Source organism: Diceros bicornis, chromosome 16 (genome assembly GCF_020826845.1).
Source record: "Diceros bicornis minor isolate mBicDic1 chromosome 16, mDicBic1.mat.cur, whole genome shotgun sequence".
Taxonomy (NCBI): Eukaryota; Metazoa; Chordata; class Mammalia; order Perissodactyla; family Rhinocerotidae; genus Diceros; species Diceros bicornis.
This window is the reverse complement of record NC_080755.1, coordinates 53,648,125-53,669,381: the sequence shown is the minus strand read 5'-3', so window position 1 is coordinate 53,669,381 and position 21,257 is coordinate 53,648,125. Positions and strand designations below refer to the sequence as shown.

Genomic DNA, 21,257 nt, shown 5'->3' with positions numbered 1-21,257 from the left:
TCCAGGCAGCATTTTCAAAATGTGTCTTCATAACACAGCAGGAATCTCCCTGACAGGGGTAAATGGTCAAATGAGTTTGGAAAATGCTGCACAGCGTATGCCTCTCTTGGAAACTCACAAGCATACAGGTAGGGATCTTATTCAAAATATTTAACAAGCAGTATGGCACAGACGCTGACCCATGAGATCCGACGCTGACCGTATATGATCTAGCTAAGCATCAGCCCCTCACGGGAAGACACTAGAGGCTGCTGCAAAAAAAAATAAGCCCGTCATTTACTTGTCCTTTGAACACCTCCTCTTTTAAAAATATATCACCTATTAAGATAGGTTTGGAAAATCTGTTCTGTAGTAAAAGAAATCGGTTTATTTCAGCTCCACAAACATTTGCTGAGTGCCTGATATGTGACAGACATATGCTCCAGGAATCCAAAGATAAATAAAATGTGGTCCCTGCACCTCCAGGTGCTAATAATGGAATGGGGGGAGACAGACGTGTAAACAGATGATCTTCAGATAATAAAGTGAACAGTTAATAGCTGAGGATTATTTAGCTCAACCTAGGGCCTTGGAGAAAGTTGCCTGCAGAAAATGGTTGCAGTGAATCTCTGAATGAACCGGAGTTAGCTTATAAGTGACAGACGCTGAGCAGAGAGCTAGACTGGGCCCAGAGCATTGGGAGCCTAGGATGCCATGTTAAAGAATTTGGACTTAAGCGTGGAAGTAACTGATTTGGTTCTGAATAGATCACTCTGACTGCAATATGGAGAGGTGATTGAAGGGCAAGGCACAAGACTGGAGGCAGAGAGATCAGATGGGCAGTCATAGCAATAACCTGGGGGAGAGAAGGTAATGGGGATAAAGAAATATCTAGGTGGTCAAATTGGTGGTGCATATACTGCCCTGTTGTGTCACCTTGCCACTTCAGTGCTCACTAGCTTGACCTCCAGCCCCATCTCTTTCCCTGAGGGCTTTCTCTGGCCTCTAGAGCCCACTTTGCCTGTGCATATGACCGACAGGAAGTGCTGGGGTATTGACACCTCCATAGGAGCAGCCCTCACCCAATGAATGTAAGGAGTAAGTGTATAAATAGCCCAGCTCTCTAGTCCCTTAGTGGAATAACAGATGTGAATTTTCTGCACTGGCTGCAGGTTTCCCAGCAGGATTGAGCTCTAGTTGCCAGCAGCAGATCCTGGATCATCCCCCAAATAAACCACTTATACTCAAATCTTTGGCTTAGGGTCTGCTTATGGGGGAACCCAACCTAAGACTATGGGATTTATCAATGAATGGATGAGCGAGTGAGGAAGAGGAAAACATCTAGGGGACTCTCAGGGTGTGGGTTTACTTGATAGCATGGGCTCGGTGAAAGCAAGAAGAAAGGCAGGCTTGCTCGAGGGGGCTATGATAGCTCCAGTTTGGGACAGATTGCATTGTCACTTCCAGTGGGACATCGTAGCAAATCATTGGAATGAGAATCTGGCATTCAGAGGAGCAGGTGGGGCTGGATATAAAGATTTCAGAGACATCATCATAGAGATGGTATTTAAGACCTCAGGAGTGAAGGAGATTAGCCAAAGAGAGAGAAGACAGTCCAGACAGAAGCCCGGGGAGCATCGAGTACCTGTCAGGGCAGGCAGAAGAAGAGGTGTCCATGAAGGAGGCAGAGAAGAAATTCTCCAGGAAGCAGAGACTTTCAGTGATCTCGGTGTCCAGTGCATCAAAGCACCCGCTAAGATACAACCTGAAGAGCATCCAGAGGATTTAGCCACGTCCAGGGTATTGGTGGTCTCTGGGGTGTAGTTTCAGAGGTACCATGGAGGAAGAAGCCAGCCTGAGTGGATTAAAATGAGGGTGGGAAGACAGCCAATGAGGTGGGTTAGCAGCTTGTCCTGGAGGGCAAGGAGAGAGAAGATAATGGTTAAGGTGGAACATAGCATCAGCATGGACATTTTCAGGAAATCTGAATGTTTATATGCCAAGGATAAAGAGACAGAAGGAAGGATGAGGTTGAAATTGTAGTTGGGAGCAGGGACAATTGATGGAGGAAGGTTCCAGAAGCAATGGGAGACAGTGGGCTAAGAGCGCAGGATGGGAAAGACAGATGGAGATGTAAGTCAGTGGATGTGCCAGGATAGGAACCTGTGGTAATTCTTGCCCGCTGGCCCCGATTTTCTCAGAGAAGAAAGAGGTGACTTCAGCTGTTACACAGTGCGGAGAACACCTGAGAAAAGTGGTGGCTGTTTGGAATAGTCATGGAAAGGAACAGAGAAAAGATCAGACCAAGGGAAGGAGTGCTAAGTGGTTTCAAGAACTCACTGAGTTTGGAGACCATGAATTTAAAGCAGCACCGGTCTGAGTGGTTGGGCGACTTTCTTCAGCAACACTTGGAAGGCCAGACGAGGCTGCTGTGGGATGGGGTCAGGGTCGGGGCACAGAGGAAGGTCGGGGGTGGGAGGAAGCAAGTTGAGGGAGGCTGGGAGGAGGCACCCAGGGAGAAAGAAGAACCAGCTGCTTGCCAGCGTCCGAACCCATTAAGCACAGAAGGCAGGAGACGTAAATCCAGCCTCCACTCTCCTCCTCCCCCTCCTATCTGCTTATTAGGACATACTGTAAGTAATTTACTTTACTTGTCTAGATGTCATTTGCCTCACCATTAAAAACGGGCTAATATCTTTATTAGGCAATATTACACCAGTGCAGGAGATCTGAACTCACTTGGAGGCTCCTTCCAGCTCAGTTTTGTATTCCTGTGGTTCACCTTTTCCTTTTTCTTTTCCTTCACTAACCCTCAGGTTATCATGAGGGAGGTGATCCCCATGGAGACAAAATTATAAAGCCATGAAAAATAGAAAATGTCAAAGGCATTTGATAACAGTGACTTCCTGTTGGCACCATCTGATTTTCTTTTTACGTTCTTCTTCCTGCTGACCGGATCTTCTGCTCTGTGCAGGACACAAAATGGCAGCGCACCTTGATTTCGTGCACATAGAGGAATCATCTCTCTCTAGATTGTAACCTCCTTGAGGGCTAGATGCCTTCGCCCCACTTAGAATGCCTGTATCCACAGTCAGCTCAAAGATTGTGGAATGTAGCTGAATTTCTAATTTGTTTATAGCCAACCAAGCCATATTAAATTTCCCCACGGTATAAGGAGACCTGAGAACCAGTGCTGAGCCCGGAGCCTGAACTTGCAGACGTTGGTTTAGCTGTTACCTGTTTCATTCAATGTTATGTTGGGAACATCCTTCCTTGCCGGTAAATATAGGGTACAATGTTTAATGGTTGAACAGTATTCCATTGTATGGATGTGCTAAAAGTTATTTCACCAGTTATATTTTCAGGCATTTAAGTTGTTTTCAGGTTTTAACCACTAGAAACACCCTGTGCACTTTAATTATTTTTTCAAAATAAATAACTAGAAGTGGAATTACTAATAAAAGGATAATATTTTTAAAGCTTTTGATGCACATTGCCAAATATGAAAAGTCTCTACACTTCCCTTTACTGGGGAGTCCATCAATTGTGTAAGAATGTCTGGGTCTCCCACCCCAAACCCACCCCATCCTTTCCAGCAGAACTCAGTATTCTTTTCACTTTTTGCCAGTCTGACTTGTTTGTTTTTAAATCTTTTTTTATTTGGAATCAGGTTTAAACGAAACTTCTTGAAGCGTTCTGAAGGAGAAAGGAAAATTTTAGAGGCTGTGCTGCCTCAAGGGAGGGGTGTGTGTGAGAGAGAGAGAGAGACAGAGAGATAGGGAAAGAAGGAGAGAGACAGAAAGAGAGAGAGGGAGGGAGGAATGAAGGGAGGGAAAGAGAAAGAGAGGTGGGAGTGGTCCTACCACCAGTCCCAGTGCAGAAGGGAGAGGACGCTTTTGCTGCCTGCCACACACACACAGACACCCCCCCACACACACACACCCCCCACACACAAGTTTAGGAATCCTGAGTCTGGTCTGTGCCCGTCCACACCTCCCTGGCTTACTTCCAACCTTGCAGCAAGGGTCTGGGGCTGGGAGTTTGGCCATCTGCCCATTGATGCCACCCTGGGTGGAACTCAAACTCAGACCACCTGTGGCCTTGAATTTGCAGTTTGTAGAGAAGCTGTCTGCGAAAGAGAAAGAGCAGTCAGAGCTGGCCACTGCCTGCCTCCTCTCTGACATGAGGGGCCAGCGAAAGGAGAAAGGAACCTCCCCCTGGAACCTACAGTGCACATCCCTGAGATCGGGCAGAGCCCTTGTCAGTCCTGACACGAGCAAGAGGGAGGGGTGTGGTGCCTCCTAAATATATGGACTGGGATTTTGTCCGAACCACAGGATGATGGCCCAGGTTTTCTTTTTCCCTCTTTGTTGCTTTTAATACATAAAATGAGCATGTGTTTATTTAAAACAGCTTTCAAACTTAAACAAATAATGACAGACTGTTCAAACAGACTTCGGAAATAGCCCTAATCAGAATGTTTGAAAAAGCAAGAAGACTCTCTATGAAAGTCGCTTTTAGGACCTTCAGTCCTGAAACCACAGGGTCTGCTTTGCACTTTGGAATCACAGATGGGCAAAGCTGAGGGGCCATATTCAATCATGGGGGGTTAAAGGATGCCCCTCAGCCATACGACCCGACCTCACAATTTATGAGGAAGTATAGGTGAGCATTGTATTATCACCTCACATTTTCCACCAGAACATGTCACGTGTATATTTTAATTCACAATTTCTATAGAAATCACCAACCATCTCGGAACCAAAAGCTGACACCTTAGAAGGAGCTAGTAAATTGCTTCTGTAAACTAGCAGGCTTGGTAGACCGTCTGGAGAAGGGCAGGTTTAGGAGGAAGGTAGCAGGTTTGCGAGAGGACGGACTAGAGAGCAAGTTGTTAATACTGCCACTACTTCACATTCTGGACTACATTTACAAATGGCTTTGAGTTAATCTTCACAGCAACCAATTTTATGGGTGAAATAAATAAGGCTCAGGCTTGATAGTTTGCCCAAGGTCCTAAGCACTAGAATGTCAAAGCCGAGATTTCACCCAGATCTTCTCTCCCAAGTCCAAAGCCGTTCCCAGAGCTGTGGGGCTGTGTCAGCACCTCTGTGCTCATTTTTGGGGTCAAGAAATGCTACTCTCCCTCATCCCACTCTGGAAATGATGTGTGTTTGTTTTTTTATAAAGCACATCAGAAGTGGCCCAGTAGGTCCATTAGAAGCCCAGTTATTTATGTGAGGGGATGGGGGTCGGGAGAGGGGATTAGTCCAGCCCCAGAGAGGAAGGGATATTTGGAGAGGCATTTCTTCTGCCCCCTGGTACTGTGCACCAGGCAAATTGGGAGAAAATGCCAGCCCGAGTTTGTTCCTGCTTCCTCCACTTTCCCAGGACGGCTCCATGTCCAGAAAGGTCAGATGGACAGGGACTTAGTCAGTTTCATAGTCTGCCACAGAACACTTCATTGGTAATGAAGGGAATGCAGGGCCCAGCCATTGACCCTCTCAGTGTCAGGCTGAATTGCATGCAGCACAGGGCCAGTTCCCTGAGGAATTTGGGGGGTCATTTGGCTGGACTGTTAGGGGTTCCAGCCCGACCATCCCTCAGAGAGAGCAGCATGGCAGGGAGAGCTATTGGACATTTGCAGCTGTGTCTGTGAGATCTTGGGATGAACGTTGCAAGAGGCAGAGTTTCTCCAGCTCATAAATATGTCCTGACCCCTTCCTGCCCCGTTTATCCCTGATTATATGTAGGGGAAGTATGTCTCTAGACAAACAGTCACGATTGTTGCCTCAGCTTTGTACTAAGGCACTAAGCATGCATTTCATTTATGTCTATTGCCTCGCTTTGCTAAGGCTCAAATTTAGAAAAATTTAACAATAGATTAAAAAAGAAGAAAACCCTTGCGCCCTCTCCTGGTAAAAGTTAATCCAGGACATCTGAAGGTATAGCTCACCCACTTGTTGGGAAGCAGTTGCTTGTCTAGGCTAACTAATCTTGTGCTAATTTGACCCAAGTTGTTGACCCATTAGACGTTCTGTTGGATCTTTTGTGGTCTGTGATCACAGAGTTCTTCTAAACCTTTCTTCACAGGGTTTCTTTCGGCTGGAGAATTCTTTGTGATGAGGACGGTCCTGTACATTGTAGGATGTTGAACAGCATCCTTGGCCTCTGCCCACTAGATGCCAGCAGCACCCCCACCCCAAATCATGATTAGCAAAAATGTTTCCAGACATTGCCAAATGTCCCGTGGGGGGCAAGATCACCCCCAGGGAGAACCACTGCCCTAAACCCTTGTCTGCAGCCAGACAAGGCACAGGGCAACCAGTGAGAGAGTGAGGATGGCTGAGCACAAACCCTTCGTGACTGCAGGAAGGCGGGAAGCGATTCTGATGACTGGACAACTGGGTTCACCTCTAGGAATTTGTCTCAAAAAAACATCTGAACAAGTAGATAAGAATTTATGTATAAAGATGTATCATAATATTGTTTGTATTAGCAAAAGTTTAAACAACCCACATCAAGAACTGGTTAAATAAAGTACAGATGGAATACTATGTAGTCATGAAAAAATAATTGTGTAAATCAATGTTTAATAATGTGGGCAGTTCCCCTAATGATGCCTTAAACTGTCACCTTCAAGACTACTCCAAGATTCCCAGAGGCTGTTGTATACAGATGGAATAATTTCAAACAAGCAGAATAAGCATTGGGTGATGGATTAGGCGAAACACAGAATTCAAACCAATGATTGAATTCAGAAAACTTTAATCATTAATTGAACAAACATTTATTAAGCACCTATATGTACCAAGACCACACACAGCACTGGGGAGACAAAGATGATACCTGGTCCCTCTACAGCAATACTTGCCCCAAACAGACAAACACACTGTGAACATTGGCGGAACCTCCTCTGCACAGCAGCCAGAAGTGTTGGTATGTTACTGTCTGCCATAATGAAATCGTGTGCTCCAATTCCAGATTGTTGGGAGTAAAATGAAACTATGTCTTGTTTTCCTCTTAATGCCTGAATAAATCACAGCTGAATAAAGTGAAAAGCATTTCATTTACTGATTTATATATTTAGAGAGTTGTCCAAATACTCATTGGGTCCAAATGTGGAACCTGATCTTCCCCAACAAATCTAAGAAACGAGCATTCCATGATTGGCTCAATCTAAGACGATCCAGAGGACTCTGCTACAACACACTGCAGGCCAGACTTCGATGCAGCGATAGGAAGGGAAAACAGGAGCCATCTTCTTTCCTCAGGGACCTGGGTTACCAGTGACACATAAGTGACCATAAATGACCACGTGCTTTGTAAGTGCACAACTTGAATTAAACAGAGTTGTGGTCGTCCAGTCTAGCCATCCCCGGGGAGGAACCCTGCAACAGCTTCCTTTCCCAGGGAGAGCCCTACCCTTGACCTCAGAGGCCAGCGTGCCACCAGTGGAGGCCACCCTGCTTGTGTCCACCACATCAGCATCCCAGTGACCAAGCACTGTCACAGCTGCTGTCGGTCTTGTGAGGGCATCAAAAGACTGAAGGGCACTGGTCTGGATCTGGGTTGAAATCCTGGCCCTGTCACTGATTAGACAAATCCTTAGCCTCTGTGAGTCTCAGGTTTTTTTCCTCTACAGAACAGGAACAAATAAAATGACTCCATAAGATGGGTATGAAGAACGAATAAAATAACGCACGTGAGGCATTCGTTACAAGGGCCTGGCGTAGAGCAGGCACTCAGTACAGGAGTGTAGTCATAGTCGTAGTTTTTGTATTATTTTTACGAATGGCCATGCTAACTGAAATTGCAAAGCCTCCAATATTTCTACCTGCCTTTGCTGTTTTATTTTTCCCCTTAGCACTCTCTAACACACTCTATGATACATTTATTTTGTTTACCCTCTATCCCACTCGTCTAGATAAAAGCTTCGTGCAACAGAAACTTCCAGTCTATTTCATTCACGGCTGTATCTCTCTGGTGCCTGGCACTCAAATAGGGTCTCAATAAATATTTCTTGAAGGAAAGTGAAAAGAATGGGTCTGAAATCATGGCCCTAAAGAGCGTTTTACCTTTCCCTTCAGAGGGGAATTGCGAGGGCAGTCTGGCACGCCGCCTCTCTCCCTGTGGGCTGGCATTCTGTGCCCTTTCTCTAATACTCGTTCTTTTTCTTCCCTCCTCTCCCCCGCTGCAGGACGCCTTTGTGGAACTGTACGGCCCCAGCATGCGGCCTCTGTTTGATTTCTCCTGGCTGTCTCTGAAGGCGCTGCTCAGTCTGGCTCTGGTGGGAGCTTGCATCACCCTGGGTGCGTATCTGGGCCACAAGTGAAGTCAACAGGCCTGCCACAAACAAATATGCAAAAGGTTCACTAAAGCAGTAGAAATAAATGCATTGCCAGTGATGTACCATGAAACGAAGCTGTGGTCTCTTAAAAACAAAAAAAAACAAAAACAGCTTTCAAGCTCAACGTCGAATCAGCTATTTACTGCCAAAGGGAAATACCATTTATTTTTTACATTATTAAGAAAAGAAAGATTTATTTATTTAAGACAGTCCCATCCACCCTCCTGTCTTTGGAAACCCTACCACTAACTGCCAAGCCCCACCTGAGCAGCTCCACCTGGATCTCCTGTGCCTATCAACACGGATTTGTTTTCCATGTTGTTGGCTGGACTGACTCCCCATCTGAAGAGCAAACAAACTGACAAAGGCCTTGACTGTTCCAGAAGCTGGGTTTCTGGCTGCTGGAGGTTAGGAGGAAGGTGTTCCTTTTCTTTGCATTTATTTGCCCTGGGGGCTGTGATATTAACAGAGGGAAGGTGCTTGTAAGGGAAGTCCATTCTTCCCTGACCTGAAGAGCAGACACTTTGCATATGGCTCGCATGGTACACACCCAGTTGGAAGAAAAAAATCGGGAACTTCAGATGGACTTGGCATCTGCCAAGAGTTCCACACCGAAGGACACGATGGGGAAAATGCCGTTAAACCATAGGAAAGTATTTTTTTAAGCTACCAATTGTGCCGAGAAGCAATTTTAGCAATTTATACAATATCATCCAGTACCTTAAGCCCTGATGTGTATATTCATATATTTTGGATACGCTCCACCTCCAAATACTGGCTCTGTCTGTGTATGAAACAGAATTCTCTGGAATGCGAGGAAGTGAACGTTTAGGTGACTTCTTCAGCATCAGGAAGGCTTGAGTTACCCAGAAGCATCAGGCCACCACAAGTGCCTGCTTTTCCGCAAGAGGCTGCAGTCTGACATCCTGCCTTGCCCCAGCTCGGAGGCCTCGTGCTGGAACTGAGCCTGGGCACTCGCTGGCCTGTTCGAGGGGTTTGAAACAGAGCACGGTGGTCTCTGAATGTCTGGAAGCTGACAGAGCTCAGAATTCCACTGTCGAGAAAGAAGAGTATGTAGGCCTGGGCCTGTTACCCTGCAGCCCTCTTGTTAGGCCAGAGTCCACGTGGCTATGGAACCTGGGAGCCGAGGCTCTTAAGACGGTTATATCACTGGGGAGGAAAGGAAACAGCGGCACTGAGCCTCTCCTAGCAGAGGGAGGTGCTGAAGGCTGGAAATGCCCCTACCGAAAGGACACTCGAGGAGAGGAGACGTGTGCGGCCTGCGCGCCGTGTGCGGCCTGCGCGCCGTGTGCCTGCGGCGCATGCGTGTTGGCCGCGCGTCCGCCCGCTTGCCTGCGCAGTTTAAAGCAAGGCTTTAAAGGACTTTGGGGAGGGTCATAAATCCTAAAGGAAGCGTTGAAATGAGGTGTCATGGATTAATTGACCCATGTCTGTGGAATTACGATGTAAAACATTATCTTGTCATTGTAGTTTGGTTTTATTTGAAAACCTGACAGAGGGGAAAAAAAAAAAAAAAGTTCCAGGTGTGGAATGTGGGGATTATCTGTACAGCCTGGGGCATTAAAAAAGAAAAAAAGAAAATCAGTGGTGGAAAACTCTAGAGAAGTAGCAAAAGAAGTGGAATCTCCAGCTAATAAACTAGAAAATATTTTTTCAAGTTTAGAATCCGCCTTGAGACATATGTGGAATAACTGTGGCATTATGGCATTATATACCATTTATCTGTATTAACTTTGGAATGTACTATGTTCAATGTTTAATGCTGTGGTTGATATTTCGAAAGCTGCTTTTTAAAAAAATTACATGCATCTCAGCATTTTTTTAAAAAATTGTATTTAGTTATGGCCTCTACACTATTTGTTAGCAAAAAATGATCATTTTTCCATTTGAGATTTTTGTCTCTGAATTCTTTAAAAGCATTTATGAGAGGTGAGATAAGCCCTGGGTCTCAGCTACCTGAGAAACCCTGGCACGTGCTGGCCACGGAGGCGTGTTACTTCAACCAAGTTATGTGCACTTCTATGTCAACAGAATTGTTTATTGTGGGCAATGTGTCTGTTGTCCCTGTGACCTTGTTCCTTGAAGGTTTACTTGTCCCTGGGCAAATCAGAATTTAACTCACATTGTTTAAGATTGCATACATGTTTGGTTAAACCCATGAGGTTCATTCAGTTGAAAATCCTGGTCATGGGAAATGACCAGGGGATTAAATTCTGGCTATGATGGTTTGACCTTTAGAGAGTAGCTTTACATGGCCTGTTTCCACATAGACCCATCTAGAGCCCTCCTGCCCTCCTTCCACAGGGCCCTTTTCCGTGGCTGTCCTTCAGGTTCTTCCTGAAATGCAGAGGCACTTAACGCCCCACACGAGAAAGCAGGAAATCCATGGTATGAAGCCAGAGCTCCCTGGCAGGCCTCAGGGAACAGGACGATCAGACCTTTGAATGATTCTAATTTTTAAGCAAATATTATTTTATGAAAGGTTTACATTGTCAAAAGTGATGAATATGTAATATCAAATCCTGTGCTGCTATCCTGCCAAGATCATTTTAATGGAGTCAGTTTGCAGTACACTCCAAGTGGCGAGATCCTCCAAGCTGCTTTAGAAGTAACAATGAAGAACATGGACATTTTTAATATAAAGCCTATTTGTCTTTTGTTGTTGTTGTTATTGTTCAAACTTGGATTTGCAGAGTATTCTAAAAAATGTATATATAAAGAAGGTCATGGGGGCTAACTTCTGGCTGGCTTCCTTTTGCTGTAGGGTTTTGTTATCTGGATTTTAATGGTAAATATACCCAGCCTGACCCCAGAACTGTACAGTATTGTGGCTGCACTCGCTCTAAGAGTAGTTGATGTTGCATTTTTCTTATTGTTAAAAACATGTTAGAAGCAATGATGTATATAAAAGCCTCAACTAGTCGTTTTTTCTCCTCCTTTTTTTCATGGTCTCAGTTATTTTGCGATCTGGACAACAGAGAACCATTCCTACTTATTTTGTATTGAGAAGGGATTCACACCTGAATTAACCATCAGCATGGTGCATATTTTGGTCAAGGTCTGGGCTAAATAGAACACATGCATTTTCCAAATTGGAGTCAAGGGCTCTTAAAAAGAGCCACAAAGAGAAAAGTACCCAAGAACCTCCTTGGTCCTCCCAAGCCTTCACTGCACAAGCGCTCTGAAAGAGAGATCAGAACAGCTGACATGTTCTACAGCAAACAGTTCATCTCAGACTTGACAGTGGCTGAAAATTCTTGTAGGTTTAAGATTTGGACTAAAGTCACATTTTGAATTAAGGAAGCACCTTGCTATAGTTTAAGCAAAAACCTGGCATCCTCTGCCCGAGGCCGCTTACCGCTGCATATTCAGAGATGGTCTTCCATTTAGATGTGACTTTTATTTCCTTAGTAAATGTTTATTGCTTATCGTATCAAGACCTAGTACTGGCCCAATGTGGGAAATTAGCAAGTGATTGTAAATCAAGAGGAGTTATAATAATCAGCATGAAACGTAAGAAAGTAAGGCAGTCCCAACACGTGTCTAGCTTTCACATCAAGGATCTGCTGAACGAACAGAATTGCAAATAGTCTATATTGTAATTAAACTTATGCTAAAATGACTGATTTATCATTGTGAACTTAAATTCTAATTTCAATTGTACTTTTAAGGCAGTGGCTGTTTTTATACTTTCTTATCACTCATAGTTAGTAATGGACACCTACTCTATCAGAAAAAACAGGAAGGGCTTGAAATATAAGCCATTCTAAGGAAATAAGGGAGTCAGTTGAAATTCTATTCTGATCTTATTCTGTGGTGTCTCTTGCAGCCCAGACAAATGTGGTTGTTACACACTTTTTAAGAAATACAATCCCACATTGTCAAGCTCATGAAGGTTCCAATCAGATCTTTATTGTTGTTCAATTTGGATCTTTCAGGGATTTTTTTTTTAATTATTATGGGACAAAGGACATTTGTTGCGGGGGTGGGAGGGAGGAAGAATTTTCAAATGAGCAAAACATTCCCAAGATTGGATCAGGGTGCAGAGGTTTTCAGAATAGCCAGGACTGGGATATGAAATAGAAACAAATGGGACCTTTATTGGGGTCAATGTGACGCCTCTGTGAAGGACCTTATGCGACAAACAAGAAGCATTTTTAAGTTCTGTGATGTGTTTAGATTCTAGAGACATCAGCACAACTCAGAGTCCAGCTCTGTGTGGCCGCGCAGATGGACCCAAACTCGTTTACAACATTTGCCATCGATGGTATTAATTTCAAGGCTGAATATGTCTAAAGGCCATTTAAACAATAAGTTTGCAGTTTTAACCAACACAATATTTAATGAAAACCTTCTGGTCGGTAGGGACATCTGTTTCTAAATAGTTATTATAAATAATACAAAAAACAAAAATCAGTGTGAAACTGAATTGGGCAAGTGATAATACAAGTCCCTTATTTTTACCCAAAGAATCATTCTGTTACTTGTCTGTGCTTGTAGGACAGACGTTGGACAACCATAAAATACACATCCCACTGGACACAAAGAAAACCAGATGGAGTATGAATGGTATTGCACCAATTCATCATGACTACCCCAGAAAAATAACTTAAAGCCAATATCCTATTGATGACAAGGAGAAGACAAACACACTTGTGGAAAATGGAAAGTCTTAATCGAAAGATCCTGGGACTGTTACTGAATAAGACTGTGGTACAGATACTTGGTAATGCCATACACCTAAACCCTTAGGGGAATCAGCAGTGGGCCTTCCAGCCTGCTCGTTTCACTAGGTTCTTCCCTCCAGGTTAGCATTGAAGGAGTGATTGCCGATCAAATTTCTTTTGGGGAAGCTTTGGTGGTTGTGTTTATTATATTATCATCTTAAATTACCAACCAAGTTTTGCTTTTGTTTTGAGTTACTGGGATTATTTTTGTTTTCAATAGAATAAGTGTATAAAAAGTGTTTTTGTATTGAAAGCTTTTGTTATCAAGATTTCATGCTTTTACCTTCCATGGGCTGTTTTTAAGATTGAAACTTTTTAGGGGTGGCTGATATCCTGCAACACTGTACACACACACAAAAATATATGGTAAGCATACTTTAGATAGTTAAGATAAAGTAAGTCTCTGGTTGGCCAGCATTCAATATAATGGCACTTTCTTTGTGTTGTTGGGAAAAGTCACGTTGCCATTAAACTTTCCTTGTCTGTCCAGCTAATATTGTGAAGAAAAATAAAGTACGATGTGAGATATTGGTTGTGCCCTGGAATTGTTTATAATGTGGTGACATGATTTTGCCCTGCCATTCATCGTCATTAAACAAGACTTTAAAAACTTAACAAGCAAGTAGAGCCACTAGGAACCTCAACTCTAATGGAACCCTGGGGGACCAGGCTACGGGATTGGCTTATAGGTGAAACCACCTGAGCAAGAGGCCCTTTTGTTTCTTGGTTACTTACCCTCTTGGTTTGTCCAAGATGGACAAGCCTTGAGTTCTCCTTCCTCAGAAAGCCATTGTTGCTCTTGGGTATGTTTTCCCACACCAAGTGAGGATCCCAGCCTCTGCATTCCATGAGATAAAAGGTTGTATAAAAAGGGGAGAAACAAGCTGAAAGTTCTAGTTTGAAGTTAGCATTCTAAGATAACCAAAGCGGTCACTTGCTTTGGAGCATAAAAACCCTAAGTAGCAAGGCATCTGTGTTTCCCTCTTATACTGAAACCCTACACATCAATCCTCCAAGTCTCTCCTCTTTGACTCAATTAAAAGGACTCTGATAGTGACAGCCATCTGTTGAGCATCTGCTGGATGCCTGCACTGTGGCTTTTACTACCTTGGAAGGTAGGTATTGGCTTCTCCTATTTTATAGGAGAAAAATGAGACTCATAGAAGTTGAACAATATGTCCAAGTCGTCAAACATCATAAGTTACAGAGGCAGGATTTGAGCTGTGGTCTGGCTGACTCCAAGGCCTGTGTTCCTCCTCTCAATCAGTGGTCTTCAAGTGGCTGCACAGGGAGCCTTGGGGACACAGCCTTTCCAAGGGGTAGGCAGACATGACGTGTTTAAAGGAATCAGTGTTCTCGAAATCCATGGGTGCTCTGTCATAAACTCATCTTGAGAACACCCTTGAGGTCAAGCCAGTCCTCATCTCCCACCTTCCCTTTCACAATCATCGGTCACATTTCATGAAACAGAGGCACACTGCTCTCCCTCTCGGAATCCTGCTGTGAGGCACTGCAGTGTGTAGAGGCTGCCTCACAGTGGCTGGGGGAGCCAACAGTGTGAATCTCTTCCCAGCTCCATGTCAGTGAAGTCAAGTTGGTAGCTTGAAATTGGCCATGGTAGAAGTAGTTACACCACGGAAATGATCAAAAGCTACAAAGCAGAGCTTTTTTTTCCCCTTCTTTCTTTCTTTCTTTTTTTTTCCCCAGCCAGCCAATTTACCTGCACATCCCTGGTCATTGTCCTGGAGTATTAAAACCCTCAGGTTACCAAAAGGTCTGATTTGAAATCCTTGGGCTATATTAGACTCTAATGACCGAGGAGCTAATCCTTTTGCAAATCGTTTTTCCAATTTTTTGCTTTCAACAAAGTTGAAAGAATACCTAGTCAAGAGAGCTGGCAGATGTTTTTTTAATGTAATTTCAGAATATAACTCAAGTTGAATAACATTACTATAACAAACTCCTTCCACTCCCATGTACTTGTTTTATGAAAATACTCCTCAGGCTATCCCTAAAAACAAAAAATAAGAGTAGACTTGAGGGTGAACTCCAGCTCTTTCTAGTAATGGGTAATTTCTATTGATTTTTTGCGGGGGGAGGGGGACATAAATCAGCCCCATTCATCTCATTTAGAGGTATTTTCCAATCAAATTTAAATTTTATATTTATTTATCAAAATGTGTAATATATTTGTACATTTTTATCAATTGGGTAATGATAATAATTGTAATAATTATTGAACCCAGGAACGAAAATGTAAAGCCTTATGGTCACAAAAACTCATAGACTTACTTTTGTGTAGAAAATTATGAGAGGTTAATTTTAAACTTTCAGTTGTAAGAAATATCAGATTAGGTTAAAGTGGAGGGTAGAAATATGAATTTGAGGGGAGAAAAGGAACAATGTAAAATTTCCAGGTGTCAAATAGTGCCTTGTTCCTGTATTTTTCATGTAGATGACACTGGGTATCGTATCATTATGGTATTTAGATTCTATTGTCTATAATTAAAAAGTGATGTAACAAATTTATTTTAAAATAATTGTTAAAATAAGTTCTCAGACAAACTTGTTATTGGTATGTGTGAAAATTCTATTTTGAACTGGCCTCAATGCAGGGATTCTCTCCTGGAAGAAACATCTAGAGAAAAAAGAAATGGCGCCACAACCAAAGAATGGCCAAAGTCTGATTGACGTGTTTTAAGATAGCTGAGTGGGGAACCCTAACTTCTCAGGATTTCTTAATCCCATTAAAGTCTATCCGGAAATTACTCAAGCGTTTTATCAGGAATCATAATGACTTCATGGAAGGGGCCATAAATTACATCATACAAAAAACTTCTGCCACAGTTTTGGAACAACTTTCTTTCTCATACTATTAACAACACATTAGAAATTAAATCCTTTGCAACTATTTACATTTAAATTTTAAAAGTTAAATTTCAACTTAAACATATGCAAGGGAAGTACATGTCTTTCAAACTTTCTTTAGTGGCCCAGCAGCAACTTGTTGGAAGACCCCTGCCCTGTATGCCCCTCTCTGCACTCCTCCAGACTTCACTCTAAGCTCCAAGGTGAATGGGAGGAAGCAGAAGATATCCTTCCTCCCTCTAGGACCTAGTAGGTCTTTTGTATTGAAATGAATCTTCCTGTCGGCACCAAGGAAGCAGGTAATTGGGTAATAATAATTATAATAATTACTCATTCCAGGAACAAAAATAAATAAATAAAGCCTTAGGGTCACAAAAATTCATTAAAATGCATAGATTTACTTTTGTTGTAAAGTATGAGAGGCTAATCAATTTTGAATGTATTCTTTTTGTTGCAAATTTGTTAAAAATTCCCTTTTTTTGTTTTGCATTAAAAAGAAAAACAAAAAATGCAGCTCATTGCCCACCTTATCCTACTTGTCATTTGTCTGTCTGTCTGTGTATTGTTTCATGCTCCCATACCATCCTTAATATATGCTGCTGAAATATCTGAGCCCACATCCATAATGAAAGGCATGCCCCATAGCAACCAGGCCCTTTCTTTCCTTCTCTCTATTCTAAAGAACTCTCTTTGACTTGACTTTAATTACAGACTCCTTTCGGGATCTCCTACAGTTCCTCCATGGACCCCAGAATAAGAATCTCTGAGAGTGACTGTCAAAAACTCAGAAGGCCCTGAGAATTTTCCCTACTTACCAGCTAACAAGTCCACCTGCCACCATTTTACGGATGCTCGTTGAAAACATGAGATTCCTGGGTTGGAGACAAAAGACAGTGTATCACTCACCGCAATTGCAGTAGCTGGAGTATCAGCATTTTTGAGCCTGGTCTCCGAGCCCCAATTCCCACAAGACGACATGAAGAGGATCAGACGACATCTGCACACAGTGGGTTGTGATACAGGAGAGGAACTCTGAGTTTAGGAAACTCGAATCTTTTATAATGAGAAATAAGCATGTCTGCCCTCTGCTCTGGACGAGGACACGATGTCTGTCTTCCAAGGCAGTAAGCAAATCTGCCCTTTGCTCTGGAGGGAACCCTTATCTCTGCTTTCCAAGGCTGTTTGCTATACAAACACCCTTGGAAAGAGTCTAGAACAGGGGTCGGCCCGGTGGCACAAGCGGTTAAGTGCGCGCGCTCCGCTGCGGCGGCCTGGCCTGGGGTTCGCCGGTGCGGATCCCGGGCACGCACCGACGCACCGCTTGGCAATCCATGCCGTGGCGGCGTCCTATATAAAGTGGAGGAAGATGGGCACGGATGTTAGCCCACAGCCAATCTTCCTCAGCAAAAAGAGGAGGATTGGCAGATGTTAGCTCAGGGCGGATCTTCCTCACACACACACAAAAGAGTCTAGAACAAAGAGCAGTCGGTGTCTTGCTTGCAGCAAAAGCAGAAACATGCGAGACCCATGGCAAATTGTCTCCCAGCAGTGACACAGAACAAGTCTACCTCTGCTGCAGGTCAGGCCCTCAAACACAAAGACAGCAAAATATATCCCTTATAGGCGTTGGTCCTCGAAGCTGAATGTTCTAGCCACAATTCTCAGTGCTACACAACCCTAGTTCCTTTATTTGGATACACCCCATGTGTCAATATCTCTTTAAAAGGATTACACCAGATGAGACGGTGGTTCCTTAGTTAGGAGCTGACTTGATGCTGCCGATCATCAAAGATAGCCTGGAGCCCTCCCTTTTCAGCTACCTGCTGTCCCTGGGCAACTGGGTCTTTACTATCATCTCAACACATTAGCCAAATCTAATTTATAATCTACTCCCAAGACCAGGTCTTTCTCTAGCTTCCTCTTTTCTATCAATGGTATTATCATTTCTCTAATTTTCCGGACATTATCATGTCTCCAACACCTTGGGCACATCATTCCCACTCAATGCTCTTTAGACGGGTTGATTAATGGATCCAGTCATCCAATAAACATTTGTTGAGTCCACTCTGAGGACAGGTATGTGGGTGGGCTCTAGGCTTTAGGAATTATTAAGACTCAAACCTTAACCTTAAGAACTCTCATTCTAGTACCTTGCCTGTTTGGTTTTTCCTTTTTTAAAATCTTTATCGAGTCCCATTTAATGGGCTCCTTGTTTTCTGGGGTCATCCTTAGCATCAATCAGGAGTAACTTGCTATTTACATTACTAAATGATGTCTTTCAAAATGGGTTGTTTAGGGGCAGGTTCCAACAGACAAACCATAAACACTTCTCTCTCTAGCCAAGCCTTGGACTTTTCTGTCTGAAACAACCAGCTTAGATGCTACGTAGCTATGAATTTTTTTCTGTATTCTTTCTCTGTTTTTCCAAAATTTTGAGCCCACTTCATCTCCGAGCCCCATGGGGGGCGGGAGTAGAAGTTGCAAAGACTGTGAGTAAAACTCAGCAGCAAGTAGACCCAGGGTGACTTTGATCTTCTCTCCCAAGGGAATCATCATCCCCTACATTCATGTGGAACTCCTCAACTGGCGAACGAAAGAAAGAAAAGGAGAACTAAAATATTTATAGGAAAATTATTTCTCTCAAGCAAGCATTTGTTCTAAAAGCTTTTAGAAATGTAATTATTTTTCTTCTTCTTGGGCTTTTCTGTTTTTAATATGAAACACTTTCAAGTCCCCTGGTTCGATTTCCAGGAAGCAATAATCCATTTTGCCTTGGGTGGAATTTAGGAAAGAAACTAGGTTTCAGAAGTGAAAATGTTTCCATTGAAATTGCCACATGGAACTTGAGCTGCTGCTTTAATGTCTTGCATAAGAAGGGCCCCATTCCCAAGGGCAGGGTGGACCGGCATTTTTTTGGCCCTCTGCTGCAAGTCTCTGTCCTATTCGGGACACAGCTGGACTCCTGGCCTCATTTACCCTCACCTACCAAGTGACTGTCTTATCCAAAAGGGAAAACCTCTGGACCAGCACTGTCCAATAGAAATAAAATGTAAACCACAGATGTGAGCCACATATGTGATTTTTCGTTTTCCAGCAGTCACATTAAAAAAATTAAAAATAATACATGAAATTAATTTTAATAATATATTTTACTTAACTCAATATATCATGTCAACATATAATCAAAATAAAATTTATTGAGATCGTTTCCATCCTTTTTTTCATATGAAGTCTTTGAAATCAGTGTGGAATTGATAGTTGTACCACACCTTAATTCAAATAAGCCACATTCAAGTACCCAATAGCCATATGAGCCTGGTGGCTAACATGTTGGACATCACAGCTCTAGACTCATGTACAGATATTTTACAGCTCAGACACCAACAATATGTCTGTAAAATGCCTTCCTCTGCCTGCCCCCACTCCCCCATTCTCCACTTGCTAATTAAATTGCTAAGGCTGGAAGGCATCTTTCTCTCCAACTCTTCTTTTCCAGACTTACCTAAAAAAGTTCTTACTTTTGAAACATTTGCTGTCAGTTGAAAGGGAAAACTAGATTGCATTGTGTTCAATGAAAGTATTGCAAGCCCTGTTGGTGGGCGTCAAATGCTTGACATCAGATCTGGCTTCGAATTCTGCCTTGCTAAAAGTATGAGCTTGGGTAAAGCATTCTGCCTCTTTTGAGTCTTAGCTTTCTCATCCATTCAGTGGGAACTTACTGTTTGTCCTACCACATCCTACCAGCCTCATGGGATAGTGGTGTGCAGGAGATCAAAATGGTGAATGTGAAGGGGTTGTGATGCCACATAAAATGGAAAATAACATTATTTATTATTCCAAACCACTAAAAGCTGTGCAGCCACAGAAAATAATAAACCCACACTATCTGCGAAGACAGAGTAAAGGTTTAAATTAAGAAACTGTATCAAGGAAGCAAATTCCTATAATTATCCACAATGTCAATGATTTTCTTAATCATTACCAAATCTTGACTTTTCATTTTTATTTACTGAGAGAGACAGAGAGAGAGAGAGAATGATAAATGACCCCTAGGATAATAATCAACTATGGTCCTTGGAGCCAGGTACATATCATGAGAATCCATCTTGATAATGCCTAGCTATAAAGTCAGTAACGATCTTGACAATGACACTGCAGAGAACATTGCACGTGGACCCTATTTTCAAAGACCAACAATTTTCGATGTCTATAGAGAGTTCCTGCAATATCTCTACCCCATAACCACCTGGCTATTTCCTTGCCCTGATAGCTTTTAAATTAGTAGCATTAGCTTCTAACATTCCCTATGACACCACTTAAAACTTACCTTCTCATTGTTTTCTTTAAAAGGAGATCTGTGTGCAGGGGACTAGGGAAATATGTTGTCTTCATTCCTAAATTGTTCTCTCCCAAGTGTTACTTAAAAACAAAATTCCAATTTTGGACTTTCCCATTTGCCTTCACTAATTACTTCCTTTATGTTCCACCCAGTGGTACCACAACTAATTCAAGTTCAAACAAAACTTAGTCACTATTTCATCACATACATCTCCTACCCCTGGGGAAGCCATGTACACTCCACCAAGACAGAAACCAAGAGGGGTCTTGGGCTTCATGAGGCCACAGTTGTTGTCCCTCTGATCTGATCACATGTGACCAAATTTGTCCACGTCCAGGAGCATAGAGCATGTTCTCACCCCAAAATCCACACTCACCGGTTATGTGGTGTGTGGAAATAAACAAAGACCAACCAAATGAGAACAGGCAAAGGCTGTTTATTCACAGCTTGCTATATATAGCGAGGGAGTCAGCCACCATCACTTGCCTTTGGCAGAGACCCAAAAGGCAGGCAGAGGAGTGGGAAAGCTTTATAATGGAAAAAAGGAAGGCTTTGGGTATGTCCTGATTGGTGACTATTGGCCTGGGGAAGCTGTAGGGCCAACTAAAAGTGGTCATCCTATGTGATTGGTTAGGGGTATTTATTCGGCTTTCTCTGGTTGGTCCTAAGTTGGAAGTGGGGACAACAATTAGAGAAGCTGTCACTTATTAATCAAATCCTGGCCATTCGGGGCTGATTGTTTCATAGGTTATTGTTTAGCTTCCTGGACTGTTACTAGAGATAGAGATCTGACTTCCTACAGTCTGATTTATAGAGCGCAGGTTGACTTCCTGGGCTGGTTACTGTAGTTAATGGGTTGATCTCCTGAGCTGATTGCTGTGGTTGCCAATCAGAGTTCTATTTTTATATATGGTCTGGCCCTTGTCTGCTCGTATATTCAGTCTCTCAGGTGCAAAACAAAGCCAGTGAAAAT

The 21,257-nt window shown here is 43.0% G+C and overlaps 1 protein-coding gene across 1 annotated transcript in view; it reads left to right on the top strand.

Moving 5' to 3' along the window:
* Window positions 1-8,342, top strand: part of BCL2 (BCL2 apoptosis regulator) — a 165,222-nt gene extending 156,880 nt beyond the window's left edge. Inside the window, exon 2 of the mRNA XM_058557267.1 lies at window positions 8,180-8,342. Within this exon, the coding sequence (XP_058413250.1) occupies window positions 8,180-8,314 (135 nt within the window). The 3' untranslated portion in view covers window positions 8,315-8,342. The remainder of the gene's footprint in view (window positions 1-8,179) is intronic.
* The last annotated feature ends 12,915 nt before the right edge of the window (window positions 8,343-21,257 follow it).